At 31.3% G+C, this 23,735-nt stretch overlaps 1 protein-coding gene across 1 annotated transcript; it reads right to left on the bottom strand.

The window, feature by feature from the left end:
* Positions 1-369: 369 nt before the first annotated feature.
* Positions 370-23,367, bottom strand: LOC127719404 (receptor-transporting protein 3-like). The gene is made up of 4 exons (XM_052225507.1): positions 22,716-23,367; positions 10,945-11,089; positions 5,364-5,534; positions 370-4,749 (listed from the first exon to the last, which is right to left on the bottom strand). The coding sequence occupies exons 1-4, from the start codon at positions 22,907-22,909 to the stop codon at positions 4,585-4,587; spliced, it is 675 nt and encodes a 224-aa protein (XP_052081467.1). The 5' UTR covers positions 22,910-23,367; the 3' UTR covers positions 370-4,584.
* Between the last annotated feature and the right edge of the window lie 368 nt (positions 23,368-23,735).

Below are 23,735 nucleotides of genomic sequence, written 5' to 3'. Positions count from 1 at the left end.
CCGCTAAAACGACAACACTACATGACATGAATACAATACAAACAAACGTGTCTACTTTTTTTGGCCTTTTAATTTTATTTATTCGAGCGTCACTGATGGGTCTTTATGAACGAAATGAGCGTCTAGCGTACGGGATTATATGCATGGTTTCTTTGATGAGTTCTTTTTCCAATCGTTAACGTTGTTACTTGGACGTTGATATCTTCTCTGTAATATTCTGAGATATCCTAGTATAACCAGCTTACATTTAATGCCACTTAGAACTGTTCGCATAGTAGTAAAGCATATAGACCTTAATGTGTATCTTTTTAATGTTTAATATGACTTGAACATCGGTAAATTACTGTTGCCTAAATACAACAACAAAGGTTTAGTTTAAAGAATTTAATTCAAACAAGAAATAAAACTATTTCAGTAAATATATAATCTAATTTTGAAATACAAGATAAAAATAGATAATACATATCGATTTCAAAGGCAATACTTTCATATTTTAGATCACATTTGCCATTTAATCTACAACAATATAGCATTAAAATTCGTAAATGCAAAACTTTGAGCAGTTTTAAATTTATTTTATATTATACAGCAAAAATAAATGCATACAACATTTTAATTTTTAAGAAACTGTGTTATGTAATACGCAATCAAACCACTTCATGGACCAGTAATGTACGCAAAACTAAACTGAAACAATGGCTTATCATCTATAATATAATGCAATGAAACTTTGTTTCAGTGTATATAAAATTGTTGAGAATTGATTATCTCTTTCAGTGTAGACACTAGCCTGCAGCCTCCTAGGTCTTTTACAGCACTGGAACTTAAATCATGATCGGAACAAAAATTAATACTTCGATATTCTCAGGTTCTCTATCGATCATTGTTCTTTCAAAACTTTCAAAAAATAAGCATTATCAAAGATTATAAAATAGAACAATACAAAGGTCAGAAATTGTGTTGCTGACACATAACAAAAAATGGGTATTTAATCATTACTGATGTTCAATTTTGAAACTAGTTTTCGAACCTCGAATATAAATCAATAGTAAATTAGTCTAAAATAAGAATTATTAACTCTCCACAAGGAATTTTTAAGTTGTTCGTATGATTTACGATATAAAAGGGGGAATCGTTATATGTGTTGCAGAAATTGAATTTATTATATTGTTAACATGAATATTTACAATAGCGAAGTTTGTTACATAAAGCAAAAATACAAACCACCAAAAATCAATTTGTTAAAAACATGATATCACACAGTTAAAAACGGATCAACTGAAAGAAAATGGTAAAAATGAAATACAAAATAAACTTCATAAACTTCTACACAATGGTGAAAATAGACTGTAAAATCAATGATTTCAAAAAATTAAAAGCTAGCTATAAAGAAAGTTATCTTACATCAAAAATATTGATGGTGAAAATGTTCAACGCCTTTTCAAATTAAAATATGATTTGTATACATCACATGTCAACCGAGTTCTAAAATACCATTGATAAGTTAATTATCTAATTAAATGTTAAAATACGTAGATTGATTTCTTTGCCATAAGGTCACATTGGTAGAATGAACAAGTTTGTTTTACTCATAACTGATAGCCGTCTTCGCGATCCAGGAGAAAATCAGTATCAAAAGAATACTTGTCATTTTATTCTGGATGAAAGAAACGTGTTCTATTTTATTCTACTTGGGTAAATTACACTTACATTTTTAAATTTCTAGCTATTTAGAATTGTTCTTTAAATAATTATGTAGAAAAATAACTGTTGCACGCAGCAAAAGTAAAAGCGTATGAAATTTTAATATGCTGTGCTGACAAGTATGATTTACTAAAATTTAAAACAAAATATGATCATAATGAAGAACAGAGAACAGTTTGCAACTTGCTGTCGCTAACATTGCAGGCAATACATCAATACTAAAATGATTGATTGATTGATGTTTGTTTAAAGCCACATCAGCGCATGAGGGCTATGTCGCGGCGACAATACTAGAATTGCATCACTATATTGCTAAAATGAAACTATAGTAAAACATTCTAAATCTAATGCAATGATTAACATCGAAAATGTTTAAGGTGGTACCCAACACCTTGACTAATATTAATTTGGCTCGTTTAATTTTCCTAAAATTTTGACAAAATGTTTACTTTGACCCTTTGACAAAAATATAAAAATTTCAAATAATCTGAACCAACCACTTTATCAGAAAAATTTCACTGGTTATATAGCAGTTTGACAAACACTAATTTTGATCATTGAGAATCTTGATATTTCCTTAACAATACAACATGATTAAAACGTTTAGCTGATTTTTACAGAGTTATCTCCCTGTAGTGTTAGGTACCACCTTAAATGAAATGTTGAGCGTTACTAACATAGCCTTGCTACATGGCACTTCAAGCACCAGGAACGTCACGTTATAAAGCATATATTAAATGCAACATAATACAAATTAAATATTCTGTAGAAAATTCAATAAAATAAGCTAATTCGTATATCCTCGTTTTTGACACCATTGTAGTGTTAAAGTGTGAAGGCACAATTTAGTTGACATTTTATGGACGATATTTTAATATGCAACATACAGTCTGATCCTTACATAGACATCGTTAGTAAACTTTGTGATGCAAATGAATAATACTAAAATAATGTTTGTAATAAAGATATATTATAAATTTATATTGTACTGGCGATATAAGTTCTTTAATTGAGATCAACAAATACCTATATTGTATTGTCTGATATAGTGGCATCTTTTCACTTGTAACGATTACGATCATGTAAGATCATTAAACTAACAGGAACTATTTTATCTTATGAATTCGCAAAATGTTATAAATAACTGTCATTGTAACAATGTCACCGTTTGAAGATGTTGGTTTGGTCCTTTTTTATATAGTTTACATCAACGAAAATCATGATATAACACTAATATGTTTAAGTAAATTAAACACAAATACTAACCTTTACGTTTTCAAAAAACATATTTTATGTTCTCAGTTTTTTAACATTTTTATTGAAAAAAATACACTAGCAGGTTTTACTAGTTGTATGATTCAAAATATTGAAATATAAGGTAGTTTTTAATATTGACATGATCAATCGCCTAAGTGTAAATGCCTTATCTTTTATCCGACTATCTTAATAAGTTGTGGTTATGAAGTCCAAAGTTATAAGATAACGATATGTACGAGTACCATTGTGTAAATAAAAAATATATTAAAAATATATCAGTTAGAAATATAACATTTTGTTTTACATTAAACGAATAATTGTATATACTGTTTGGAAGCACTTCATAATATCACAACCATAAAATCAATAACATGAACTTTAATGATAATGAATGATATCCATGGACAACAATAAGATTATCAATTAAGTAATAACTACGAAACAAATATGAAATATGACAACCTAATGATTTTTTTTAGTTAACATGCATTTTACGGAAAAGAGGTATTATGCTTAAGCCTATTTGATAGGGCAGTTTGACCCTGTGTTTTTACATTTTACTTCAGTTTAGTAACAACGAAAACTTTTAGATATCAAAAGAGATTTTTTGTAGACCCCTCATTTGTTTTGACATATTAACAGTACAAAAACAACAGAAAGTAAATCTGCCTGCAACCTAAATGTTCCAACTGCTATGACATTCCTTACTTTTCTAGTTATTTATTTAATACTGACCAGAAATAAATGTTCCAACTGCTATGACATTCCTTACTTATCTAGTTATTCATTTAATACTGACCAGAAATAAATGTTCTCATAATGTGCATATACTGCATATAAATAAGCTATGGTGTCATACATTGTAAGCATTCAAAAAGATTTCATTAAATGTGTTTCCTAATTTTACAAAGATTTGAAGTTAAACGAAATTGACTTTTGTTTTCGTTATCAAGACACTTGCGAAAAGTACCTAAATATTCACTTTGTCATAAGTAAGACTTCATGTTTATGTATATTTTGATCTAAAACAAGAGTCGAAACATAACAATCGTACAAAACTACATTGAAAATTGGAAAAAAATGAAAAATCTATATTCTAAAAGCATGGACAAAACATGAAAAATACTTTACATAACATTAAATAGACTAAATGCAAAAGACTGCCATAATAGGGTCATACAAATAAAAGATTGTTGCATACAATTTAAGTGGCGCACTTTATATCTAACTATAACAATTAATCTAAATTTTGTAAAACAATACTAATTAAAATTTAAAGAACGCAAAATATTATAAAAATATTTAACATTATACGTAACAAACCACAGTGCTACTGAAACAACAAAAGGTCACTATCAAAATACATGTACAGCTACATAACAAACATGTTCACGTCAACCACGAAAAAAAAACTAGACAAACCATGGAAATTAATTGAGTTTATGACACAATGGAAGACGTAAATAGAGACATTACATAAAGTAAACAAACTAAACATAATCTTTACATATCTGCACCAGCTTTCACTCTCACATTTAGCACGAATGTCCTCACAAGGGTTATCGAACTTTGATTGTTTTCGAGCAGACGTCACTTTGATGTACTGACTATCATTCCCTGTCGTCAGGAAAACGACCATTCTTCTCTACATAGACCATCTTTGCAGGCTTGACATAGTTCTGCGTTGTGCTGGTTGCGTGGTTTTCCTGCGCGTCTGTCAATCCGTAATGGAGGACGAACAAATCCGTAGTATATTTGGCCTACCCTGTTGTATACGTTACCTAGTACCTGTGTAGAGTAGAAATAAATCAATGTTATGATGGACTATAAAGTAAATGTTTACAGGACTCTTGAAACTAGAAATGGATTACGTTTGTCAAACTACATATATACAGGAAGAGATAAAAAGTGTTTTATTTTCATCTATAGATTACCAGATATACTTTTTCACATTTATATTATAAGTAGTCGAATGTACTCATTGGCACATGTAGAGATTGATGGTATGCAATGTATCACATAAATCTGGATATAAAGTATTGTAAGCACCTTTCATTTCACATTAGATCTTCTTAAACAACAAGTACAAAGAGACCATGTTTCATATCAGTTAACATTTCTAGTTATGAGGGAGATTGCAAAGTAGGCTCGTGAACAATGAGATTGTTTTTAAACAAATAAACACACGTCTGAGAATAGCAGTCTCAGCATAAGTAAAGGTTTATTTTACTAAAAAACACTAAGTTTTATTTAAACTGATTTACAATATATTTCAGAGAGTTGACCTTTCACATACTTTTTCATTAGGTGCATGCAATAAAAGTAATACACTTTTATTGCTATATATATAGTTTATCTTTGCAATTGTAGACCAAATTATTAAATCGCTAATAAATTCGTACCTTCACCACTTCTTCTGGGTACCACATGGCATGTTCATATTTTCCATTTTTACATCTTTGGCATTGCTGTCCGTAGAGTTTAAACATAACAAGTCCGGAGTTTGCTCCGTAATTTAGATTAAACCAAAATATTACTCGTCCTTTCATTGATGTCCATCCATGTCCGCAGTCCTGCAAAAATAAAAGTCAGGGTCAAACATTTGAAATTATAAAATCAGTTATAATTCATAGCATGATACTACCCAATAATTTTACACATATCCATAGTAACATAAGCGTTTGCAAACTTTTGGGTCTTGTTGTACCTGGAATAGGTTAATTTAGAGAGACGGGTCTTTTATTTGAAGCATGAGAGTAGACAGCAGCTGTAAACAATCTGGATTCTTATTGAAATAATCACAAAATCTGCAGAGTATCTCTGTAAGCATAGTAAGGTTTATATAATGTCCTAATTCAAAGCATAGAGGCTTCGTTATGTTTATTTATACCCGGTGCATTTTATTGTTACCAGACACTGTGGCCTAGCTGTTCTCATTTTGTTTTCAAATTTAACCTATATGCATTTACATGTCAGTAACACCTTCTATATGTACTACGTTTCTAGACATACATACCTCTGTATAGGTGATTTAACATGAGCATAACTAATCACAGATTTAGTCAAATTGTTTAAAACATATTTAGATTTTTTAGAGAGGATAGGGAAAATTCATTAAAGCAATTCATGTGTCTTAACTGTAGTCGTGTTTATACATGTTCATTTACACGTGTGGTAAATACTACTTTACGTCAACTTTTGAAAAGGTATTAATCTTAAGTTATTTCTGAAAATTAAAGTTTTTTTTTAAAAGTTAATTCATTATATATGTAAAAGAGAGGCGGAAGATACCAAAGGACATTCAAATTCATAAGTCTATGACAAACTGACAACGCAATAGCAAAAAAGGATTAACGATCAAAACACAACATAAAAAGCTTACTTCACCTTGAAAGTCAATAAATTAATACAAATTCAAACAAAATAACCTACTGTAGAAAGTAAAAAGGGACATTTTCATTTTAAAGGTCTTAAAATATGTGAAATGCTGTTTCTTTTTACTTATTCAGCTATCTATTTGCAAATTTTCGGATAAAAACATAAGCTCTATTAAGTTCATATGGGTTTCGACAACATTTAAGAGATGATATAAAATAAGCAAACAAATAATCGAAAGCTATTATATGTAATTTTTCGAATATCTTTATGTCCTGGAAATGTTTTGAAATGACATACTGACACTACATTTAGTTATACTAGTTTAGATTTTATAACAGTAAGCACAGAATGTGAAAACAAGTTTTTCATCAAATCTTCCATGATTTACGATCGATATCTGATCTAATATTGATTGTAATTTATTCAATGTTCATCTTAATGCCTGTTTTGGCAGGACTTATTGCTAAATTTTCCTTTCAAATGTGCAAATATTGACTATTCTTGATAAAGAGCAAACATTTGGACAGATTCTCCCCTCCACTGACAGTATTAACGGACTAATATATACATTGATTGTTTGCTTATTAAGACTATATTAAAAAGAAAATATAAATCCATGAAGATTAAGGTGATACACATACAGCTCATAAAGGATAGATTGTTTAATAGTTTACCAATTAATCAGCCACGTTCTGGTACCTATAGTATATAATATGTTATAGGGGGCACCTGCGATGACAGTAAGAACAAAGGGACTATATGGTGGTATTTGAATTACTTGAGGAATTACACATGTAGGTATTATCAAATTTTAAATCTTCTTAACAGTAAACATTGTTGACCGACGTACGATGTCCTATTTCTTTTCTTGTTGTTTTTGGAAGATTACTGTCTCCTGGACAACTATACAATTTCTATTTACAGATTGGAACCTAAGGAACGAAAACACATACAAATATTTACACAAGAATCGTTCCCTTGATTCGGAACATAATGAACTTTTGTGGAGAGTTGTCTCATTAGCAATCATACCACATCTTCTTTTTTTATATTTTATAACAGATACGTAAAACAGAATTAAGAAATGTAAAGTTTTATTCCATGGAAAATGAATTTTGACCAATTAAGAACTGAGATAAAACGAATCACAAGTTGATCAAAAAATAATAATCAATCGATCGGACAAAGTATATATCGGGTAAGAATTAGAGAAAATGTTTTATACCATGGAAAGTGATAGATTTAACTCAATCTTCAGTGTAAATGGTACAGAGATAATAGTAGCCCCTTGAAACACAGTAGCAAAGTTAAGGATGATGAAAACGTAAAAAATACACCTATTTACATGTATGCATGGGTTGGACGGTAATACGTATAGTACGTGGTTTTGAAAACTAAACTTTATTCTACCCAAAACTGAGTCAAAATTTAACAAAAAATAAACAAATAAATTGTATAAATATCTTTTTTTCAGTATAGTCATAGACTATGTGAAATTGTCAATGACCAACATAATCGAATACAATACTACAATCATTAGACATATCAGTTAAATACAAAAAAACAAAAACAAAAAAATTTAATTGCAAAATTGAATTACATTTTTATAATTTTATTAAGTATTTAATCACCTAGAAGATTATTATTTCATAATTATAAAAGTTTCAAAACAATGTGCATGCCTCATCACGGTGATACATATTAAATTTTCAGAGAAACTAAGGAATTTATTTAGTCGCTTCCTATATAAACTTCTAGTATAATGAAAGGAGATCCTCTTGTTTTGATAATTTAAGTAAACAAGATTTACCTATAGAAATTTGTTTAATGTAATATATCTCTTTAGCAAGTTCAAAAGAGCTTATTTCTTGAAGTGATGGATGAAAATTGACAGGTCTATGCGACAAAATGTGATCATCATTGTTTTCTAAATTTTCTTTGGTATGACAGGGTTATCTCCTGATCAAACTTGTATTTCGAGTGACAAATTTTAAATTCATATTTGTATTGTTTATCAAATATAGCACTTTCCGATGATTCGAATACGTCTTTTTCCCAAATGCAGTTCACAAATAAGAACGTTTAACGTAAGAATGGATATAAGAAAACAACTGTTACATGATGAAATAGAAAAGGAGGAATGTTTTTGACACACAACCATTACAAACATTTAACAAAACCAAAAGCAAAGAAAAACTCTATGTACTGCTGTTCTTCGTCTCAACTCCAAAAGAGGCCCTCAAAACTGAGCGAAAGCTAACATCTAACTTTAAGTTCCAAATTGTCATCAGTACTAATTTGAGCAGAATACTGTGCTTTGAAGAACGCATTGCAGAGTAGTATCAAATAATATTATACTGGAGTAAAATGTCCCAGATTATCCTGTACTTGTAATGGCTACATTAAACGGGGATATGCGCCCATATACCATATGATCAAAAACGAAGATCGTGGCATAATTAATATTGAAGTCAGAACACTCCAGTATAATATGATTGTTTATCGGGCTTCACAGGAGATTTTGTCTCATATTCCCTTTGACAATCTCGAAAAACATAAAATAATGGCTTTCATTTTATTTTTTAGATACGATACTAGTTTATATTTTATCTGTTGGTGGACTAAAAGTAGACATTTTTCTTCTATTAAACTTTGAAATTTAACTGCAGCTTGAATCCCTGGACGTTAGACCATACACAATCACACAACCAATTAAATGAGCAAGTTTAGACTTAATAGTACATCTTTATATGCTGTTGCTTAGATATTTTGTAATTTGTACGAAAGATTTCATCGCCTAACAACACTTTCCATCAACAATCGAATCTTACCTAAGGTGGCTTTAATACAGAAAAGATTAATTTCTTAATGATACAGAACTGCATCGATGTTTGTTCTTTTGTTTTAAAACTTTTTTGTTCTAATGGTACATGTACCATCGAATGGTAAAAGTTGACGGTTAAGGCAATTGGACTGCAAATACTATACTATAGACCTTCCGGTAGAGAGTATACTATAGACCTTCCGGTAGAGAGTATACTATATACCTTCCGGTAGAGAGTATACTATAGACCTTCCGGTAGTGAGTATCATTCCAGTTGATATAAGCAAATTAATTTCATAATTGGTCTTCAAATATTTCAGTAAATTCAAGTCATTTTAAAAATAATCACTATCAATTCATAGTCGGACTATGAAGTGATTTAGATAGAGATCTAGCTTGCAAATGGTCTCCAGAACAATCTAACGATAAGTATAAGAATAAATTACAAAACTAAACATTGGAACGCTCAAAACAAATTATTTTGAAAGCCAAGGATCAAACTTTAGTCTTTTGCAAAAGGAAATCTACTACATCTTTAAAAGTTTGAAATTTAACTTGTTTGTTATTCCTAATGACATGCACTGTACATAATAAAATTAATTTAATTTCAGGATAAACTAAAAACATTTACTCTTATTACTTTATTCGAAACACAAATCGTGATAATGTCTCTTTACAAATATCATATGGGTTCTGTTCATACACAATGAGCCAAGATTTCGTTACAGAAGCGATATTTTACTGAAAACTTCTAATGAAGATATCAAGTACCTATCACCTTTTTGTGTTATTTTATATGTTCTAAATTATATCAACGAAAACGTTTCACTAAAATTCCTGGGGATAGTCAAAAGATACATACAATCTTCCTTATCATGTTAATATTTCAGTAATTATCAAATAATTTAGTCATGTGATTAACAATTTTTCAACCAAACTTGAGTGAAATAAATATAGGACCATCATACCAACTCTCGGGTTGGTGAATATTTTCCACAATTGACATTTGGATTAGTCTATACGCACTTACTAAGGCTTCAATACATTTTGAAGTCACACGGTTCCCAAGACATTGTCCTACCTAGAAGACACATAAGTCATCTACCCGTCCTATTAGCGATCGTAGTAGGCTAGCTATTGATTGGTTGTGGGAACAGTATTTTACTTTTTCTATAATTTTACAGTAAATAATGTGGCTGCTTAGTTTTAATGTACTACGTTTATTCATCTATGTAAAATGATATCTCGATTATTTTATTGCAAACTTCTCTACAGGGTGTAAACATTTTTAAAACAGACCTGCTTGAAATTGCATTGGTGTTTTTGTTTAATAAACAATAAAATGGTAACTAGATCGCGAAATTCAGTATAATGATTAAATGAAATGAACGAAACCGTTAGCCATCCCCACGACCCCTGTAATACGGAAATGACCTTCAGAAGATACGTTCACCTTCACCATCATTTAGAAGGCAAACCATATAAAAATAATACACGTGCAAGAAATTTGAAATATATTATGACCTAAGTAGTGTAAAAAAATCAAGTTCCAAAAGGTCCGCTTATATGGATTTGGAAAGGAAAATTTGCACAATGTAGTTATATAGAATAATTTTAACATTTGAGTCTTTGCAAAAGTTCATGATCTGCAGAGATTAAAAACAAAGTGCTTTACTAACGGAAACCAACCACCCTTTTCCCTTTGAAAAAATAATCAAGAGACAATACAAGACCATGCCAACTCATTACAGAACAAAAAATAGATCACTGTAACTATTTACCTGACACGAGAATCTAACTTTGGCACTGTCTTTAAAAATTCTCCAGCCATCTGTTGGCGGGTTAAATGTTGGTATCAACTGCCAACCATGGGGGAAGTACTGTGCAAATAATCTCTCAAATTCACCGTGCCATACCAATTCCATACTGAAAAAAGAAAAAACAGTACATACTGTAAGCATTTTTTTGGGAGAGGGGTTTACATATATGATAACAGATTTATATTTAAGGTGTTGTATATAATTTTGTTGTTCAATTGTTAATCTGAAACGAAACATAAAATTGCCGCTGATCACTTGACAATTTTTTGGAAAGCAGAATTCATGTAAAACACCTATACGCATATAAATGGGTAATATGTAGTGAAGATGTCGCAATATTGAGGTGGGCTATGATCAATTTTTTAGAAAACGAAATGCGGGTCTTCTAAACAGACACATGAAGCCATATGCTGTGAATATGCCAGATTTGCAACCCCCTTGATCAGGTAGTTCACTTAAAATACAAAATATGCATATCGTTTGCAGTGAATATTGCAAAATTGCCAGTGACAGATATCTGTGGGGTATGTCACATCTATGAGCATCTGAGATCACCCCCAGTTTTTGGTGGGGTTCGTGTTGCTCAGTGTTGCGTTTTGTGTACTATTGTTTGTCTGTTTGTCTTTTTTTCTTTTTTAGCCTTGGCGTTGTCAGTTTATTTTCGACTTGTGAGTTTGAATGTCCTTTTGGTATCTTTCGCCTCTCTTTTTAGGGTATACCATCGCACTTCAGAGCTCAGCGGTGCATTTTGGTTATCAGATCATGCCATACTTTAAATCTGGTTCTAGTATCTTACTCACGTCCTGACTTTTGAACCAGTGTTATCTTTTACCGTTCAATATGAATGAACAAGTTATAACATTATTGATTACATCCCATAATAATCATTTATGTTTGTATAAAGTACAAATTCATTCATGAAAAATTGTTGGTAGTACTTAATTTAAAAGTAATGTGATTCATAAACCTTAAATGAGTATGAAGGGGATTTAAACAACATAATTAGAGGTTATTTCATATCAATGATCAAACTATTTTCGACTTCCTATATCTATCACGTTCAAGTGTAAGCGGTCTACTTCCTATAAGAATAAGTGTGTTATGAAAGTTTATGGGATCCGAACTCACAACCTCTTGTTTGACAGGCTAGTGATTGCTGTAGATATTTTTGTTTCTTTTTACCACCCAGTTCCCTATCAATTCAGTATATCTAATAGTCATAAAATACACAAATATAACCTTGATATATATATCACTATAAAATGCATTCAAGGACAAGATGATAATATGGACTGGTTAAAATGCACATCATCCGACTTTAACACTACATTTAAAAAGATAACCAATGGATTAAAGGATTTTTTAATAATTTCGCACCAGCAGCACACAAATCTATAGTGAGACGGCGAACAAACTGTATAATTTACGATAAACACGAAATGAACATGGCTCTAAAAATTACGAGATTTTAGACAAATGGAAGGGAAAATACACCAGCTTGTGATATTAGATCTTATACCACATCCCTAAATGACCAAACGAAAAGCCAAACAATGACACGGAGTTAGAGCTTTGCATGAGGGATGTATATTCGTTAATTTAAAATGATTTCCCAAATTTAACAACAGCAAATTTCAACAAAACAATATCCGTAGTTTCATGCCAGTACCGAAGTAAATTAAAATTAAGGTCTTTCGTCTTTCGGAATGCGAATGTAAATTAGACAATGCAACGACCTCAGTCTTCGCGATTAATGACATGAACGTACAAGGTAGACAAAAAGACAAAATAAATAAAAACTAAAATTGTATACTCGATGATATATGACTACAGTATACGCTTGGTATGAATTTTAATTTCTATGTTTGTCTAGTGTAAATTATGTTTTTGAAGTGTATACATAGTTTCTGAAGTGTAATAATAATTTGAAAGTTTAACTGTTACGTTTTACAGAATGAATATTCACATGTCAGACAGATAACTCTATTTATAACAACATGCATGTCACAAATGGTTTGTTTTCTACTTCATGTTCATAGTACGGAACAAGTAAAGTTTTCATTTCGGTGTTCCATAAACTCCAAAGCCTCATATGGAAATTATAGTTTTGAATTCACATTTGCAGCAATGTTAACAATTCTGTTATATTTCCATTTTGTAAATTTAAAAAAAAATACACTTGTCAAGTCTATTTCCAAAAATCCTTATGCAATAAGATTTTCTTTTTAAAATTTAAGCGGAGGCGGGACGGAAAACCTAAAAAGAAACAGACTGAGTGGTACCTTCTGCAATACAATTTTCTTTTTAAAATTTAAGCGGAGGCGGGATGGAAAACCTAAAATGAAACAGTGGTACTTAAAGCTTTTTGGTCTATTTTACTTGAGGTTAAAGAATTTTTCGAAAAAGAGGAGATCCCGAATACCAAGATTCTCTGTAATTGGCAATTCTAGATGTTAGATTCAAAAGTTTATGTTAAAAGATTTGAAAATTCGTATGTATCTTTCAGTTTATGAACATTAACATTCATCTTCTTATTTTTATGTGTATCACTCTTCTGTATTCGTTATTAATATAAAAATAAAGATATGTTGTATAATACTATCCATCAGAAACCAAATGACGTGGAGTTACGCAACTACAGGTCACCGTACGGCCTTCAACATTGAGCAAAACTCAAATGTATAGTAAGCTATAAAAGGTCCCGACATTAAGGATCGATTTGCTATACGCAGAATATTGCTTGTATGTCAGGGTTTTTTTTTTTCTTCAATCGAAATGATCTGATAATTTAAAAAAAAAAAGCCTGGATGTTGCATTTCAAGACACGATATTAGAAAGGTCATAATATGAATTTCTTTTTCCTTTGGCCTTCAGTGGGTATTCTATTCTTTGGCAACCATTTATTTCTATTTTGAAATACTATTTATACATATTTGCTATGCTTTCCATATTCTGCGGTAAAAAGATAAATCCTCATTTTTTTTAATTTATAAATTGTTACTGAGTTATGTATATTGTGAATCAAGTGATGTAAATGTTAAAATGTTTTCTATTATTATTCTATTAAATAATCGTTCATATTTTAGATAATTAATTGCAATCAAAATTTCAGATGCCAGTTTTCTTGTCTTTTTAATAATTCACATCTGATTTTCCCGTAGCCTCAAATGATTTACTTGCGTTATTTGTTTTACTAAGCCCATTATTCATATGTCGTACGTTGACCTACAAATGTGTAAATGGTCATGCACCTTTTGTCCTGTTGGGCATTAGTGCATAGTTGTGCTCTTGAAGAATCACACCAGGATTTCGCATTTTCATAACAACAAACTTAGCACATTTTACGTACCAACGTAGCGTCTCTTACATTACTGTATTAAAATAAATTTAAACGTTCCTGGTTAGAGTAAATCCACAAAAGTGCTGTTTTCATTTTTCTTGTTATCAAGGAGAAGTCATAGTCTCAAATGGGAGTTCTTCGGCAATGTTAGGGTCACCACCCAATTACATCTTGAAAATAGTTGACTATCTTGAATGTTCATATAAAAAAATAAACTTCTTATTGATGAAGTCATCATTAGTTTGACCTTCCATCTGTTGTGTCCACTATCAACAATGAACCGTTTAAACTTGACCCCGTCAATTTCAAACAATGTTGATATGGTGTTAGGATTTCAATAAAACTATGTTTGTTTATTATCAACTTAAAACGCCATTAATCTAAACCTTCAGGCATTCTGATGACACTTTTTATTTCACAGGATGATATTGACTGAATGTCACGCTGAAGGTCAACCATGACGTATCACTGACTTTATATCTAGCATGTCGTTAGAGACTAGAGAGTGGAACTGGGATGTAGATGAGAAGGCATCGAACATTTTTTTTTTTGTCAAGGGGTGGGGAGCTCGTATATTTTGGCGAAAGAGAACTTTTTATCAAACGCTTGAAAGTACTTACTTAGGGAGCTACCATTTGATTTTTATGGGGGGGGGGGGGGGGGGGGGGGCTAGGATGAAATTTGAAAAAAAATAGGCAGGACAGGAGTTTTGAGTAAAAAAAAGGCAGGATGAGCAACTTGGTAAAAAAAAAAAGGCAGGATGACAATTTGTGTAAAAAAATTCAGGATAAACTAGTAAAAAATTACAGAAGTAATGGGAAAATGAGAAAATAAGTAAGGACAGAACAAAAAATACTTCAACAAAATTATGGATTGGATTTTCCCAAAAGTATCCCATATCACCTCTGCTCATATATGCAAAGTTCTTGTACCAATTCAGGAATATGATGGTAAATGTGAACATTGTCAAGCGATAACCAATTGTATAGATTAGATTTGTCTGAAATCAGTCAGTGTAAATAAACACACTGAGCATTAATATGTATTAAATTATCTTTTATATCTTTGTAAAATGGTTGGTGCTCCAGATCTTTGGCTAATAGTTTGCCTACGTGATAATTGTAAGCCTTCTTGATTGAGTCCAAGTAAAATAGCTTTTTCGTACATTTCTTTTTAGAATTAGACATACATGCAGTATGAATCAATTATAACCTGCATATACATATGTTAGAAAAATACACGTATTTATTAAACTGACATATGTGTAATTCATCTGTCTGAAATGTCCTATTTTGGGAATAAAAGTGTCATACTGACTATTTTAAGAAAATGTGGTCACACGGATTACGACTTTTGATATTTGTATTAATCATTGAATAATTATTGCTTTGCAAGCATATAAATAACGACGAGACTGTAAAATGAATATATGCAACCATATATGTGCGTAGGAGTAGACTGAAAAGGGGGGTGATTTCTAACAGTGAGAAGGAACAAATCCTCCAATCACTCCCCCCCCCCCCCCTCGGTTCCTACCCCAGAGCATATACATGTACCAGATAGGCTTAGGCTTTAAAGATTTCATCTCATAGTACAGTGGCAGGTATATAAGCTTTAACAAGAGAGATGACAGGATTCGAAACCTTAATAACAGAAAATAAATATATTCAGACCGTCTAAAGCTTTTTGCGATCATCTTTTTTCGATAAGAAGGAATAGCAATTGAACCGAACTCCAAATTGACAGATAAAAAAATATGATCCTTTTTACAAGGTTACCAGGTTACTTTCCTGATAAGTCCCTAATTTGGAACAATGCACGGTTTGATATCATATTCATGACATTTTACCAAAAGGACAATACCGCAAAAGCCACGGCACTAAATTTATGATTCATTATTCTGAAAAAATTAATTAATTATTCGGGTGTTTTGATAGAACCTCTTTGTACTAAATATTATCCAGATGTAAAAACATGGAAACAATATAGGACGAATGTTATATCATTTAGTACGACAGACATAATTTATCTTGTGTTATATATGCATGAGTGATTTGAACGGTTGACACAGACGGACGACCTTTGCAACATTTCATAGGAACTCTTTTGAATAATTCATCAACATGTAATTAATTAGGGAAAACTAATTAATTTTAATATGTGAATTAGAACAAAGTTCTCAGTATGATAGACAAGTATGCTACATGTAGTTGGTTTGGATATCAAAAGTCTCTGACCGGTTTTACGATTTTGTTAACAGCCCCCCACTCCCCCCCTCTTATAACAATACACATGTGTACATTATGAATTTATGTTCATTTTTCAATAAATCAAAAAGATTTAAATACAAAAAAGGTTATAATGACATGAATACAGTAGTAACTGTTATGTAATTGTGAAATCTATCATTTTCAATTTAATTGAAACATTTACTATCTGTCATCGATTAATATTAAACTGGAGCAGATATAAAGATGGCCATTAATGTGTTATACACCTGTTCAGCGACGGTAAGCTACATGCACATGCATGTTGATCGCATGTTGATCAAACATGCATTAAGAGTATTTTAATTGTTTGTCCAAACTTCGTCAAGATCCATTCTCATATAGTAAATTCCTTGGTAGTTAGGCATACTAAATGAGCGTATGTTGAAAGGTTGTGACCCGAATGATACCCGTTATCTAATGATTTTAGATAAACCTTTCTAGTTACTTGGATAGATGATACAAAATTGACAGTATAAATATGTGTATGTACTCATTCCAAAGCTTCTCACTATACTGGGTGTTGTAATAGTTAAAATTGTTTGTTTTCAACAATTTAAAGATCAAGGGATATTTCACAAGAATTGGAAAAGGTATAATGGAGTTTATCCATGAAGAAACGACGAAAGTGTTATGAAAGGTCACTTCCCAAAACAAGGTTATTCAATGAAGTCATCTTGGTGACTTTGACCATTCCTTGAGAGAACAACTTTAACCTTGATTTCTGACATTATGAGCAGCGAACATATTTAATTTCTTGTTTTACATATTATATTTTCATTTAATTACAAGGTTTTGAGGGGTTTTTTTTGTAATGTATCTTTTCTGAAATTCAAAAAATCTTAAGATGACGAGTTGGATGAAGAAAAAGTAAAAAGTATACATTTTAAGTTCTCGTTATTTCTTCAGATGAAGTGCATGTGCTACGTTTTCTACTCTTTAGTCTTTTCATGTCAATAAAATAAGATGAAGAGTAAAATGCCAATAGGACAGAACCCAACAACAAAACGTTGATGCTAATTGGCATTTATATATATGTTTTAATATGCTACTTATATCTATAATTTATTAATTTTGATATGCCGCTTATTGAAATCGTGCATTCAACGAAAGAATAAAAGGAAATAGAAATTTTCGTAAACGCAAAATATATTCATTTTGACGTACTAAGGTCTTTGGTGGAATTTTGTCTCATTGGCATTAATATCAAACATTTTAATTTCTAATATAACTAATTGCTGATTACTTTCCAGCGACAAAGTTCAAACGATTATTAATGTACATGTATCACCATGCACCATGAAAATTTTTTTTTCTCAATGAGCACTTACTAAGGATAAGGAGATACATATTTGGACCAATTAAAATCGCGATAACGGAAATGTTTTGTGATTTTCACTAATAGTTAGGAATACTTGGGACAATCTTGTTGTATGTTGTTAAACATTAGTTATACCTAGTTCAATCTCCGTCCCAAGTTATAAGAATATTTTATTTCATACGAACGAAAATTTGAAAAAAAATGAGTGCAGGAATCTTATTGAAACTTCTCTCCTCCTTTTTTTTAAAAGCATCACGAAATAAAAGTTTTAAAGTTCAACAACCGAAAAGGTGATTCCTGAAAACTGATAGCATACTTCGTATACACAATAAATCATCTGACGAGTAAGTGTGAATAAAAGAAATACAATTAAACTTATATACATATATATTTAAACAAAGACACAACTATAGGAGACAAAATCGTGAGAATGTTTTATCTATGTACAATCATTTAAATTTAATATTAGATTACTTATTCAGGAAGAGGGTGAATTAGCATTAATCCTTGCTCATCTCTGTCATGGCCCGTTAACTCACGTTTTCATGCATAAACAGTAATTTTGTATTTAAAATGAACAAATTCTCCAATAAAATTTTGTTTCATTTCAGATTAGTTAAAGATATTAGGTAACAGAAGCACATGTGAAATAAATCATGAATTTTATCACGCGATACATGCGATTTCACTCTGTATAAAAATAGGTATGATTGCCAGTGAGACAACTATCAACTAGAAACCAAATAACGTAGATGTAAAGCCCTATAGGTCACCACATGGCCATCGGAAATGAGCTAAACTCATGTCATGAAGCTATAAAAGGCCTCGAAATGACAAAATATAAATTAATTCAAACGAGAAATGCAATGGCCTGGTTTACGTACAATACAATACACGAAAATCAAATATAGACAGATACCAATGACAGCCTTTTGAAAATTGGACAGGCACATACAGAAAAAGACGAGTTTTTTGTTGTGAGCTCTCAATCCTTCCCAAACCTGGGACCGTCGAGAAAAAAGCTTGACTCTTGACTGTATATGTTAAACGGGGTTTACGTTATTAACTGAACATGTGTTACTGCATTTCTATGCCAAATGAACTATTGAATAAGCAATGGCTAATTTGTATGATGTAAATAATACTTATATCAGTTAATGAACTTAGTTTATTTTAATTCCAAATGTGTAAAAGTAGCAATCAATTCAAAGAAACACGTAAAATATGGAGCTATACATGTTATTCTCATAGATAAAATTTTGTACTGTTATAATCGTTCTGGTAATGGCGATAATTTATTATTTATTGTGTAAAGATATATAATTATTGTTTTGTTCGTTTTTAATGACCATTAAATTTGTCACATGTAAAACACATGTTTTATATGCAAATTAATTTACCGCAACACCACCTATCTTATCTGGGAAAATTACACCTTGCGGCAAGGTGAAATTTACATTGACAATTCAGGTACTAAAATAACATCACCAGGAAATCTAGATCGTCGTTGATTCTTGACCCGGTCATTTGTATTTGTGTCAAATTGATCGGAAAATAGAAGATGAAAAAACTTAATTAATAGTTTTTTTGATTGATTGATGGTTGGTTTTTCAGGACGCATAGTATTAAGAGTTATTTAAAAAAATACTGACAATTGTATGGTTCAAGCGCTTGATGAATAATTTCGAAAGGTACAAAGTACGTACAGCTTTCCTTCTACCATGTCTAAACTACTACCTCTACCGATCAAAAAGCATATTTAATCCGTTTAGGGAAAAGATAAAATTTGGTATTGTTGTCCTTCAGACAACCATCCAATAAAGCTCCAGTGACGAATACAGTTGATGTCAAGTTACAATAAAGATACTGAAGTACAATTGAATGCATACATTAAGTTTTTAAATAAAATAAAAATGATGAAAATGATATTGGTAGATAAATGGAACAATCAAATTACAAAGTTACAAGCACCTAATCACTACTTCAATGACTGCCGTTCACTTACATAACACGAAGACCTTAAAAAGGTCACTTATAGCAGACATAAAAAATGCGTGATTCAAAAGAGATGTCAATGAGACAGCAAGCCTCCTACACAAATAACCAAAAGACATTTAGAGGACAAAATCAGTTTTCAACAATAGAGAGTTGTCTACACAATATGTCAAGCTCTAAGTAGTCCCGAGTTTTCAAAATGAGGCTCCTGGCTTGGGACAGGCACGTGTGTGAATGTGTTTGTGCTCTGAGGAATGACAACTTTTTCCTATTTTTAAGTACAATATTAAGACAATAACAAATGAGCCTCAAGGCAATATAACAAGGGTAACCATTAAGCCTATGGTCGTTTTGCGCATGTGCTTTGTCTGGTGAGCCACAGTAATATGCGCAGGATTTCTGAGGTGTGCGAGTCCAAATAAAGAAACACATAGACGTAGAAGTACTACACTAAGCTCCGTACATCTGAACTTTAAAATGATATTAACTATTTTCATATAACCTTTTCATCACGACGAGATTTAAAAGACATAATGATGACACACTGAACAATATGTATCATTGCCGTTTTTCTTCCTCCTAACGAGGATAACATGTTCCCTTTTCAAGATGTGTATCATACAAAGTATACCCATAAAACTCAAGAAATCGATAGTTAACTAAACCAGTTGATAATAGTTTTAGATGACTTTATTGGTAAAAGTAGCTATGATTATTTACAAATCTTTTGACATATTTCTCAAGGTTAGTAGGGGTGTATGTTTACTGCTATCGTACCTGTATCGTATATGCACAAGTATGTAAACTTGATGCAAGAATATTGCATTGTAATACACAGGTATTTACAAATTGATAGTTTCGAATTCAATAACAAAATGGTTGTTTCTCAGCCGTATCAAACGAGAGGCGAAAGATACCAAAGGGATATTCAAACTCATAAGTCGAAACAAACTGACAATGCCATGGAAAAAAACATAAAAACGATCGAAAGACAAACAACAGTATACAAAACACAACATAGAGCAAATATCTAATGATTAAGCCAAAGACAATGCTATTATCTAACCACCACTCATGATTCATGCATTATTGAAATATAGTAATAAGTTTATACATTAAGTCAAACAAAATCAAACAAAACCAAATTGCTGCCCCCCCCCCCCCCCCCAAATCACTTTCTGGACTATACTTAATCATTAGTACTCAAACGTTTGTACAGCCACAAGAGTATAGAAAGCTATAGAGTTGTACCCGTTCCTTCAAATCGAACATAAATGAATTACTGCCTACTCATCGCTTTCTTGACTTTTTTAATCATGTATACTCGAAACAAAATGTTCGGACTTAATGTACACAACTATAGAGGCCATTTCTTTCAAATAACTAGTTTTATGAACGTCTGGAGGGTATTTAAGTTATGTGTAAAAAATACCCCATCGTGTTAATCTCTTTAATCTAATTTCATATTATATTGCTCATATCAGTGCATTAAATATTACATCAAGTAATAGATGTGTTATGATTGCAAAATGAGACAACTTTACACCAGAGTCCATCGTTGGATTTTTTTACCTTTTAGTTTTCACTGTATTTAGGTATTGTTACGTACATTGCATTTCCAACTTATGAGGAAGGAACTTATCAAAAGAAAATTGACTTTAATGTAATCAAAATTACATTATTCAACTAATAGTCAGTCAATGTAGAGTAAAGTATGGTTATCTGCATTAGCTGTAGGCGATTTATAGTTTTACTGTTACAAATTATTACAATTCTTGTCATTTAGGAAAAGATAATGTTGGTATATTCACACATATCCCGGGCTATGTTACTGCAAATATTTGGTGACAGTTGCGACATGTAATTCGGGTTCATTTGGTGACAAATGCGACATGTAATTCAGGTTCATATAGCGAAGATTTAATGCCAAATCTCTCCTTTTGTCGTAATTATATGCAATCGGATAAATATAATACCCGACAACCGATTCCGGGTGTTACTTAAACATTTCCCGACCTCTATGATTGATGAACGTGTTATATTTCAATATTACTTGTTGACAAATGTTTTTTATAAACTTCTAAATACATCTTGTGTTGTCTTAGTATAAAGGGAAAACCCACCCATGTGTGCATTTAAAGGAAAGCTAATATTTGATGAATTAAAATGACAATGTTAAACATTGTACTGATTTAAGAACGAGGAACAATATTAACACTAACTACTTTTAGATATCATTATACTCATTTCACTCAACTAAATATTTTAAGATGTATGCAATTTAGTTTTGCTTCTCTTGAAAGATAAGTTAATACATATGTTGTAAATCAAAAGAGTAATTATACTTCTCTATTTCAATTAAGAAAAGCCTAATGAACCATAAAAATGTTGACAATTTACAAGTATATAAAACAGGATGTATTCTTATGATGTTAAACCCGTATCCATATCTGTATACTTTGAGATGTTACATATATCACTGAAGACATTCAAGCAACTCTCAAGAATAATAACAGCGATATACTGTCTGTTCATTTGCTTTAATATCTCATCCAACCCATAAGACTAATAACAGCAATAAACTGATTGCTCATTTGCTGTAGTATCTCATCCAACCCATAAGACTAATAACAGCACTAAACTGATTGCTCATTTGCTGTAGTATCTCATCCAACCCATAAGACTAATAACAGCAATAAACTGATTGCTCATTTGCTGTAGTATCTCATCTAAACAAATATTCCTTTTTTTCCAATGTATGACTAACACAAATGCAAAAAGCAATAAAAATACAATAAAAAAAACTTACCGTTGAGAAAGTAACAATCCCAGATCCTTGTCTCCATAGTTAATCAAATGCATGATCCCGGGGGTGAGAGACATCGGTGAGACTGTGGTAACGGGACTAACATTTGGACTAACTACTGGACTGACAACAGGACTAACTCCAGCACTGTGGAGCCCCGGGCTGGGGCTCATGGGTTGAGTCAGTGTGTATATCATCGTTTCTCCAAGCAGGGAATCCAGCGTAAAAGATTATACTGTCCGAAATAAATGAAAGTTTTCTTCTGTTCACTGGTGCCCAACTCTGTCCGTCGTACTTTTTTTCAGTTAGACGGTGATAAAACGAATAGCCTTGAGAGTTGGAATCTGTAGTGACCGTTCAATGATTTCTACGATAACAGCTGATTTAGACGTCTTGAGGTACACCGGAAAACACCTTCAGGTAAAAACGTTTAAAAGTCAAAGAAAAAGTGCAATTACACCTGTCCACATTGTTAATTTTAGTAAAATCTACTTGTCTTGTCTACCTGTAACAGGTAAAATGACATCCTTTACTGTTTGTCACAAATTTATATACCAGTCGACTAATTTATTCCCAGTCTAAACTATCATATATCAGAAAAACTTCAAATCCTATATATAAAACTTAAAATCTGACAATTGTACATGTGATTCCGTCGGTTAGCGTACCTGCGTATCAGGGTGGTTCTATGAGTAGGGGTTGGTGTTTACGCTGTAATTGGTAAACTTAAAATAAAACAAATCAAATTTTCTTCCAATCAACAGAAGACAAGACATTGGATGACAGAGTAGTTTATCTGTCTCTATTTGAACAACTTGTTCTACTTTTTAGTATTAAATTGATTTAAACGTAGATAGTATGATGACTTATTTATAAATCTTTGATGTTTATTAAAATTTATCATTTACTTTTAAGTTAGTATGAAGAGTAAGATTTAAATCGAACTAAGTATTGTACATTAAATGTTTATTTTATGTTAAACATAACACTATTTTCTGCGTTTAACAAATCTTACTGTTTACC

This window comes from Mytilus californianus, unplaced genomic scaffold (genome assembly GCF_021869535.1).
Source record: "Mytilus californianus isolate M0D057914Y unplaced genomic scaffold, xbMytCali1.0.p SCAF_11, whole genome shotgun sequence".
NCBI classification, from domain to species: domain Eukaryota; kingdom Metazoa; phylum Mollusca; class Bivalvia; order Mytilida; family Mytilidae; genus Mytilus; species Mytilus californianus.
This window is presented reverse-complemented; position numbering and strand designations above follow the sequence as displayed.